Source organism: Sinocyclocheilus anshuiensis, unplaced genomic scaffold, assembly GCF_001515605.1.
Source record: "Sinocyclocheilus anshuiensis isolate Anshui unplaced genomic scaffold, SAMN03320099.WGS_v1.1 scaffold804, whole genome shotgun sequence".
NCBI classification, from domain to species: Eukaryota; Metazoa; Chordata; class Actinopteri; order Cypriniformes; family Cyprinidae; genus Sinocyclocheilus; species Sinocyclocheilus anshuiensis.
Window position 1 is genome coordinate 330,659 of NW_015557098.1, and position 10,683 is coordinate 341,341.

Consider the following 10,683-nt stretch of genomic DNA (forward strand, 5'->3'; position numbering starts at 1 on the left):
TTTTTTTGGCTATTTGAAGTTTGAACCCTTCTTTTGAGTTTCCTTTCTGAGTGTGAGATCTCATTTGACTGCTATTTAGAATTATGGATTTATATTATGAATTGTGCTTTTCTTACATTATACATATTACACTATGTCTTGACCTTCCTAGACATCATTAGTTTGTTGTGCTTGTTGAGGCAATATATTGTGGCCGTAAATTAAAGTCGGCATGAAATGAAAATCTTTTTACTAAAATCCATGTTATAGATCTTATTGTGATTCATTACCTCATCATTTTTAATTAAAATGTCAAAACTGGATCTTCTAGTGAAATAACAGACGTATGCAGGATTTCTCCAATTATTTAGTTCATTTAAACCCGCCTCACGTTCATCTGCCTACACTTTTGAGTGACACGCCAACATCTCAACATCCAATTAACAACTAATGCACAGAATAAGTCCCGCCCCCGCCCTAATTTTTTACTTTTTTCGATATCCTGTTATACTCGGGATGTACGTCACAGTATGGATGAAATGATTACTAATGGATAAATGATAACTCAATTAAAATGAGAAACCAATGCGGCCATCATGTACCTTAAACAAAGTAACAAATGAATCAAACTTGGCCATGATTTAACTAAAACGAGGAAACTATTTAATAAGTTGTGGAAACATATTCTTAATGTGTGGCCATGAAACCTTTTTTCCTGCCTAACATGTAGTTTTTTTTTTTGTTTTGTTTTTTCATATATTTTGGGGCTATTTTGCTTCCATAGCATATCTTATTTAAGGCTAGTGGAAAGAAAACATCCAAAATACACATTTAAGTTTTTATTTAATTAGACTTTATTTATTTGCTTCTGTAGATTTCAATTACAATACATACATAAGGCGTTTTCTCAAAATAAAATTCTCATGCACTGAGCCAGAAATCTCCACTTCAGAAGCACTTTCATACATCAAACTCTACAGTTTTATATATATCTGTCTTTCTATGTTCTGACCATATTGTAACCATTTAGGAGAGTATTATTTTTCACATTATATTTTAACATGGTTTACATATAATCACACAGTAAGAAAAGTCAACCTAACTGACAGAGAAAAATAGTAAGTAATAAATAAATAAATAGAAATGAACAACAGTACTTGAGCATTGAAAGTGAAAATTACTTTTTTTTTTTTTTTATTAGAACCATTACGATTTTCATTATTGTATTGTAAAAAAAATTTTTTTTTAAATCTCACTTTCACTAATTAAACCAAATATATATTAAATGGTAAATTAAAAAAAGTCAATTATTTAAATGTTTATTAAGTTGTATTTATTTAAATCATTGTAGTATTGCTGTTGTGCCTTTAACTTAGGCTGATTTAAATAAAAAATGTATTAATGGCCGTTCACACTAAGAACGATAACTAAAAAGATAAGTCGACTATGTTGTTATCATTATAGTTGTGGTATGAATTTCCATATTCTTGATTATTAAAACCTTATATTTATCCTTACTGTTTTTAGCTATTGTCCTTGGTGTAAACAGGCCTTTATAATAATATCTTTACTGTAATACCGTAAAAAATACTGCATTGTAATAATAAGAAACTGATGAGAATCACCAATAATGGTAATTACTAAAAATGTAAAATGTTCAGAAGCTGTATGGTAACGAATATAAGATTTTTTTTTTTTAAATTTGAGTCCCAGCTTGCGGACCTTTCCTGATCCCGGCCCCCTCTCTCTTTCCCACTTTGCTTCCTGTCTACAATACTGTCCTATCCTAATAAAATGCCAAAAATAAATCTTAAAAAAAAGTAATGAAGCAAATATGGTCACAATTTAAATAAAAAGAGGGAACAAAATAAGAAGTCATTTGAATGAATTCTTAATTTGCGGTTAAGTATTGATAGTTACTATTCAACAGTACAAAAAAAAAAAAAATAGTGCAATTGGATTCAGAAATCAAGTTCTTCACCGGCTTGACATTATGACCATTATACCATATGACCACCTTTCACTATTTTGCACAAAGCACTTCCAGTTCAGTAGATAGCAGAAATAAGCAGGCAGGAATTTGGAGGATCAGATGTCTGCAGGAAACACAGGACTGTTTTGCGTGTTACGTGTCTGTTGCAGCTGTTGTATCTGGTGCTGTGGTGCACTGTGTACTCGACCATTCACATGCACCTCCATGGCAGCTCAACGGACTTCTGGGTGCTCTGCCTGTGTGTCAGTCTGGTGTCCGTGATCCTCACTGCTGCCATCAACCTCATCTTCCACTACAGCAACAAAGAGGTGGGCTGTCACTGTCTCTTTCTAGTAAAAATGAACCCGTATTCCCTTTTAATCCAGATTTGAATGTAGCTAAGATTAACAGGTGCATCTGTTTCAGATCAACATGAACACAGACGTGCGGTTGGTGGGGGTTAATGAGCACATGGTCAGGCACAAGCTGCTGTTGGGAGTGGCTGACTGGGTCCAGAAATGCAGAGGAAATCTGCAGGTAATGACTTCTGCACTATAATGCGTGTTTACTGTATACCGTATCTCGACTCATGCTGCCTGAAAGTCTTGTCAGCACGATCATCATTCTTTAGGCCTTTTTGAATTGGGTAAGGAGTCAATTAAAAGTTTTATGGCAGGTATTGATCATCAGCATTGATTGTGCGATGTACTTTGTGCACAATTTTATGCGATAAAACTTGTCAGAAAATATTACTGATTAACCAATACATGTGGTGTCTTACTCACAAAACAACATTTCCCATCATCCTCTGTGGCTGCATGAGAAATTTAAAGGGGTCATATGATGCGATTTCAATTTTTCCTTTCTCTTTGGAGTGTTACAAGTTCTTGGTGCATAAAGAAGATCTGTAAAGTTGCAAAGACTAAAGTCTCAAATCCAAAGAGATATTCTTTATAAAAGTTAAGAGTCAACCACGCCTACCTAAAACGGCTCGTTCTAACACGCCCCCACATGTCTACCTCACTATGTGGGAAGATTTGCATAACGCTGCCCAAATGTCGCCGGACGCTCCTTCGTCGAATCCGCCGGCCATTCCTCACTCACGCCCACCCGCCTCCGCTCACTCAAGGCTGCCGCTGTGTTTCGTTGTAAAATCGAAACTACTTTGTTTGGTCTTCCAAAAATGGACACAACTAGAAATCAGTGGTTAAGTTGTATTTACAACACTGTTCCAGAACACTTCAACGCGTTTCAGAAAGGCGGGGCATAGAGGAGAAACAATAATGTACAGTATGTGGAAAATAATGTGTTTTTTGAACCTTAAACCGCATAAACACATTTCATTACACCAAATACACAAAATAATGTTATTTTTAGCAACATCATATGACCCCTTTAAAGGGATATTTCACCCAAATATAAACACTGTCATCATTTCTTACACACCATCATGCAGAGGTGTAACGTATTTGAGTAAATGTAATTAATTACTGTACTTGAGTATCTTTTTGGATACTCCGTAGTTTTACCGAATAGATATTATAAGATATTAGCAACTTTTACTCTCTACTTCACTACATTTTTGAATAAGCATCTGTACTCTTTACTCCAGTACATTTGTAATGAGTGTTGCAATCACACATTACATTTTGCATGGACCTAGCTTTTTCTGCAGCGGTTTGTTTGTGCTACAAAGGAAGTGATATCACCAACTACAGGGCACTGAAAGTACTATATCTTGTGCGCTTTGCCCTTACTCACCCAAACTTGTCAACAAGGCTGCTTTATGTGAATGCAAGTTCAAAACGGCAATGAGGCCGTAACCATTTTCATTATTCTCCTGTATTCTTATCCTGTTATTTAATTCAATAAACAAATTAAGCAAAAAAAAACAAACAAACAAAAAATGACTTTACATTATTTTATTTATCCGTTATACTGAAGAGACCTTTTTGAAGGATTTTTTTGTTGTTGTTGTTGTTTTGTTTTTTTTGCAATTTTTGAGGTGTTCAGTTTTATTTTGGTTTTTGAAAATAAATGTGATTGCTCTTCTCACAAATCAACCCTTTCTTGTTTTTCACTCTTTGACAAGTGCATCTTTGAGCCTATATTTAGTATAAGTAAAACACTTCAGTACTGTTAAAATCAGATACTCAAGTTTTACTCAAGTTGTTTTGAAATTGGTTAAACAAACAAAAAATTACTTTACATTATTTTATTTATCCGTTATACTGAAGAGACCTTTTTGAAGGATTTTTTTGTTGTTGTTGTTGTTTTGTTGTTTTTTTTGCAATTTTTGAGGTGTTCAGTTTTATTTTGGTTTTTGAAAATAAATGTGATTGCTCTTCTCACAAATCAACCCTTTCTTGTTTTTCACTCTTTGACAAGTGCATCTTTGAGCCTATATTTAGTATAAGTAAAACACTTCAGTACTGTTAAAATCAGATACTCAAGTTTTACTCAAGTTGTTTTGAAATTGGTGACTTGTAACTTGTAGTGGAGTAATTTTCACTGTAAGGTACCTGTACTTTTCCTCAAGTTGAGTTTTCAGGTTCTCTTTACACCTCTGCCCTCATGCCGTTCCAAACCTGTTTGACGCTCTTTCATTTGCATAACGTCTCGGTGTTATTTTTGTCCATACAAAGTCATCGTTCACCAAAATTGTTCATGTTGGTTATCAACATTCTTCAAAATATCAACTTTTGTGTTCCAGGGAATACATAAAGTCAAACAGGTTTGGAACGACATTAAGGTGTGTAAATGAAGACAGAATTTTCATTTCTGTGTGAACTATCCCTTTAAAATACACATATGAAGCATCAGCTACACACCTTATTTTTCTTGCATTATTGCTAAAAATCTTCCTGTTTTTGTTTGGGAGTGAAATAGAGAAAAAGAAATCTGAAATAATGAACTTCAAATGAATTTGTCTATTTTAACCAAAGTGATTTGCATGCATATCACATCGTAAATAAGATTTCTGAATTTGTAAGCAAGAATTTCTTTGGCAGAAAGTCGAGAGAAACGGTTACTGGTTTAGTGGTATGAGAGTAAAAGAGATTGTGTATAATCAGATAACTGAATGCCTTCCTGAGTCACACTCTTATCTTGATGTTTTTCTTCTGTAGTCTATCTGATGGAACTGATCATGTTTAGAGCCATGAACACTTGTTTAACTGCTCTTCTTCTTGATCTTTCTTTCTGTCTGCAGCTCTTCTGTGTGTACTGGGACTTGTCCCCATGTCTGACATCTCTGACTGAAGCGCTGGACGACATGAGTTTTGTCAGGGATCAAGTACAGGTTGTTCATTGATTTGTTCTTATGTTGATGCTTCAGGGCTCCACAGAAAATAATCAATACAGAAATGTTTTGTACTACAAAAATAGTGGTACATCAAACAACTGTAGAGCGCAGATTAAACAAAAAAACAAAAAAAAACTGAAATAAAGTAAAATATTATAAAAAGTATACTTGTTTGATTTCAGCCAGGCATAATTTCTCACTTTCATTTAGTTTTACTTGATGTACTAAAATAACCAAAACAGAAATAAAATGAATAAAAAATATGTAGACATATTTAAAACAATAACTAATAAAAATGATGCACAACACACAACAAAATGATCAAAACTGTAACTAAAATTAATTAAAAAATATGAATAGAACTATAATAGTATCTCAGTGATACTAAAATAACACTGCGAGAGAATGAAATACTGTCACAAAGTTCCCGTTTTACTCTGCAGAACAAACTCAAGAAAAGAATGTCCCACCTAGTTCTAGTGACCGAGGTCACGACCCTGGATCCCGAGGCTGGAGTACAGGACGAGGAGCTTCCAGAAGAAGAGCAGCCGCTGCTGGTGGGGGGACGAGAGCGAAGCGCATCAACTAGTCAACGGGAAGACTCTAAACTCACCAAAAACTTCAGCTTGATGCCTGACACCACTCTCTCAAATCAGGTGAGCAAAAAAATTATTAATATAAATAATATACAAATCAGTCAGTGGTGGTTTGAATGACAATTTTACATGAAAGCTGATTAAAATTAGGCAGAAAATTAAAATGGATCAAATACACCACATGGTATCAATAGAAGATTATAGTAGTTTACCATATTTTTTCTAATATATTCAAAAATCCTTGATAATTAAGGATGCATAATAATATTTTCGATCACCAATCCAACAATTGACATTATAGAAAAAATGAATGGGATAAATCAGGCAGGTCATCTGCAGGGTTGGCAGAGTCTTAGGTTGAATCTTGTAACAGTTCAAGTGAAAAATGTGTGACTGTTTTCTTCAGGCGATTGCTCAGCAGCTCCTGATGACCTACAGTGCACTTTATGTCAGACTACTGGTATCAAACAAGCTTCCTGCTCCTCCCCAGCGGCCTTCAGCTGCAGAGAAAAATCATTCCGCTTCCTCTCTGTGTCTGTGTGAGTACGTGGAGCTAAAGGTTCTGCGGTAGACAGAACATGACTATCAAATCTCACATTCAAAAGTTTTGCTGTCAATTATGATATAGTCACAGACTGTTCTTGCTGCTCTTGAATCTGTTATGATTTTGTCTGTATACTGAAATATATATATATATATTGTTGAGTTATTGTGGTTTTCTATTTGCACCATATGCTCACAATGTGTGAAACAATGAAGTGCCAGCTGATTCTTTCCTCTTCCATGTTAAGTTCTTGTATTAACCAGACAAACTGACAATAGATGAGTCGCACTCGTCCAAAATCTTGCTCGACATAGTTGTATTTTTTTATTCATGACATGATCTTTGAGATTCTGATTAACACGTCTTAATCAGGGAATCAAGTAAGCGCCTCAACATGGATTTTTGCAAATTTCCAGATGATACAGGATATGCAACCACGCAAAAAATTTGGACTTGAGTTTAGCGGTAGTTCTTTACAACAGTTTGTAGTTATTAAGTTATTAAACATACGTTCGGGAGGAGTACGCCCATCTAATCTTCTAATTATTAGCAGGACATAAAAGCGGCCTCTACTTCTTCCCAGCATTGGTTCCCATCCCTCCTCCTCCCCTTCTCCTCCTTATTTGTATTTTACCTGTGTAATCATCAGTAGGCAAATCGGAGCTCCAGTAGAACATCCTCCCTGAGCCCCTCCATATGCACAGCAATCCAAAAACTGCTTACCACGTATGCCAAGATTATATGGCCGCACAAACTCTTGAAGGTCTCGTTTGTTAACATTAGTTAACTATGCTATTTAACATGAACTAACAATGAAAAATACTTCTAAATCATGTATTAATCTCATTAAGTAATTTCAATATTTAGTAATACATCAAATCAAAACTGTCTGTTATTATAACTTAAAGGAATAGATCACCCAAAAATGAAAGTATGCTGAAAATGTTCATCTAGGATGTAGATGAGTTTGTTTCTTCATCTGAACAGATTTGGAGAAATGTAGCATTACATCATTTGCTCACCAATGGATGCTCTGCAGTGAATGGGTGCCGTCAGAATGAGAGTCCAAACAACTGATAAAAACATCACAATAATCCACAAGTAATCCAGTCCACCAATTAATGCCTTGTGAAATGAAAAGCTGCACATTTGTAAGAAATAAATCCATCATTCCATCATTAAACCGTCACATCTAGCCAAAATACTGGTACATAATCTATTAGAACACTTCTTCCAGTGAAAAAAGTTAATCTCCTGTTGTCCTCACATCACAATCCACCCACATATTTGTTTAGAACTGTCTGTGTCTGAAATTTTTCACTGGAGAAAACAATTTTATGGATAGAGGACTTGTATTTTAGCTGGAAGCAACTGTTTGAAGTTAAAAACGTCTTGATGCATTTGTTTCTTACAAAATTAATGGACTGGACTGGAGTGGTGTGGATCACTTGTGGATTATTGTGATGTTTTTATCAGCTGTTTGGACTCTCATTCTGACGGCACCCATTCACTGCAGAGTATCCATTGGTGAGCAAGTGATGCAATGCTACATTTCTCCAAATCTTTTCCTGAAGGCGATTACATTTTCCTGAAACTGAGTGAATTATTCTCTTAATGTTAGTTAATGCATTCACTAATGGTAACTACACTCTAAACAGGTAAACTACACTACCTACTTGACTGACATCATCAGTCCCTTTTGTTTTTAGCCCCGCCCCTCCAACTACGTCTTATATAGAGGCACTTTACACTATCCAATCAATTTCCTATCCGTAAAATGGTAACACCTTACAATAAGTTCCTATTACACTCTAAAAAATGCTGGGTTAAATACAACCCAGTGCTGGGTAAAATAGGGACAAACCCAGCAATTGGGTTGTTTTGACCCAGCAGTTGGGTTACTACCCAGAAGGTTGGGTTAAACATTTAACCCAACCGCTGGGCAAAAACAGCCCAATTGCTGGGAGAGCGGAGAGAGCCACTTTGGCAGAGATAGGAAATGACAGTAAGGGTGTCAACATGAATCAAGCAGCGAGTCAGTGAATCTACACTGCACTGCTCAAAGCATGGCACAAATAGCACACGGGTATGCAATCCTAACCAACAGAGTGCAGAGCAGCTCGAAACAGCTCTGCACCGTGAGGAATGTGTACACCAGATGTAGCCGACCAACACAGGTTGTTAATCAGCCTTGATGGAGCTGTGGAGGTGATTGGTGGGTGAGTACATGGGTGCAGTATGGGCGACACAAACACATGGCGCGAGGGTCAGAGCAGAAGAGGCAAAACTGTGTGGTAGAGGACGGCAGGCCTGCGGTGTTAAATGATTACTGAAACGATGGGAGGCTAAATGACCATCTGTGATCCTACTGACACAGTCTGGCCTGCTTCCTTCTTCTAACTCCATTCATCTCTCTTCTCTCTCACCTCTTTACATTTCAGATGAAACTCACAAAATCTTTCAAGAACATGTCCAGGTCATATTTCACCCCAAAATCAAAAGATAGACATGAGAAATAACATTTAAAAAATTACATTATACTATTATAATATTTATTTGCATTTTTAATAAAAAAAAAATAAATAAACTTTTGTAATTTTTTTTTTTTTTTTTTTCCACACACACACACACTTTATTTTATTTCTTTTTATGTGCTTTTTAAAAAATATTTCAATTTAGGTTTAATGTTTAATTTATTTGATCATTATTTCAAAAAACCCTCTGTAAAAAAAAAACACCTTTAAACATTTAGTTTAATTGCATATCATAAGGTCATGTCATAGGTCAGTTTCAAATGAGTGTGCAGTTATCACTTGCATATGTTTATATCAGATACATTTGGAAATTCTGACATGTTCTGAAGGAGCTTTTGTTTGTTGACTTTGTGCCCGCGAAATTTAATTATAAAAATACTTGTTTGAATTGTATGAATATGATGGAGCATATATGGGTCTATATATGGTATGCATTTTTTGCAGAATTAACTCTGTTTTGTATTTTTCACTCACACACTGCTGGCATTTTATCATATTTTTTGTCTATACTCTGCAGCTATAGACTGATCAGACCCTCTCCTGGTCTTTCCACAAAAGAGGGATTCATATCTTGAGGAAATTTCAACTTCTTCCCAAAAAAGTTACAATTATAGTAGCCTAACTATTTCCAATAAGTTTCATTTCATTAGCATAAGGACAATGAATGACAAATATTCATAATATTCATATTTAATAACATAATATATTTATGAATAAACCAATGTTCATTGCCAATTAATGTATATTCGTTTTAGTCATTTTAGTACTTGCAAAATTTCATTTAAGTTTTCATCAAAAAGGTCAATTTTTCATCTTTTCAGTTAACAAAAACAAAATGAACAACGCTTTTCAGAACCATTATGAAATAGAAAAACACTGTACCACAGTAATGTAATACAATGACTATACTTATCATCTATCAGAGTATAATCTGATATATCCATCAGAGTATCTAAAGAGCATTTGAGAATAATGGAACAAACTCAAAATAAAAACGACCGTAGTAATTATTTTCTCAAAAATGTTTTACTCCTAAATAAATGAAGTTATTTTTAATTAAAGGAAAAAAAACATATAAAGTAACATGTGATGAAGACTAAATTCCTACTAGTAGCCAAATAAATACTGTTTTATTTTACATGGAGCAGGTCGCCTTATGCCATTGTAAGATCACATGACCAGCGAAATATTACTCACTTTTTCTCTGTAACCCATCTGCTATTGGACAGTTTCATTCATGGAATAAATTAATCCTGAATAAATGAATCATGGCTGATTGCAAAAAGTGCATTTGGCATGGGTAACTGCATACATCCACAACACTAGGTGTCAGTCTTAATCTAGGACAACTGGCATATCAGAATAAAAATACTGCTTAAATGAGGTAAATTAAGAGTATACTTTCATTTAGCTCTCACTCTTCTATTATACTATTCTATCATTCCTATTCTATTCTATTTTTTTGTCCTGTGCAGCCAGGCATGGTCATGCTGATGCTTTCTGATAGCTATCTTCTCTGCAGAGTGACAGATGCCCTCACAGATTGAGAAGAGCTGTAGCACCATGGCCATTACTGTACACCACGTAATAGATACAATATGTAAATGAGAGGCACTGGCGCCCCCCTATCAGATTATCAGTTATGTGATGTGGAGATACACTAGCTCCAGTGACACAAGGGAAAAAGATTCAGAGACAGAGAGGAAAAAACAGGGCAACTATAAATAGCACCTCTGAGATAAAGAGAAAGGCCA

The 10,683-nt window shown here is 35.1% G+C and overlaps 1 protein-coding gene across 2 annotated transcripts in view; it reads left to right on the top strand.

Moving 5' to 3' along the window:
- The window catches only part of LOC107677473 (transmembrane protein C9orf91-like), a 9,968-nt gene extending 2,829 nt beyond the window's left edge, over nt 1-7,139 (top strand). The window contains exons 7-11 of one of the 2 annotated variants that reach the window (XM_016472392.1): nt 2,122-2,280; nt 2,378-2,488; nt 5,163-5,252; nt 5,699-5,911; nt 6,258-7,139. In XM_016472392.1, the coding sequence (XP_016327878.1) occupies nt 2,122-2,280; nt 2,378-2,488; nt 5,163-5,252; nt 5,699-5,911; nt 6,258-6,422 (738 nt within the window). In that variant the 3' untranslated portion in view covers nt 6,423-7,139. Of the gene's footprint in view, nt 1-2,121; nt 2,281-2,377; nt 2,489-5,159; nt 5,253-5,698; nt 5,912-6,257 lie in introns of both variants that reach the window. The other variant, XM_016472391.1, reaches the window with a different exon arrangement.
- Nucleotides 7,140-10,683: the final 3,544 nt, after the last annotated feature.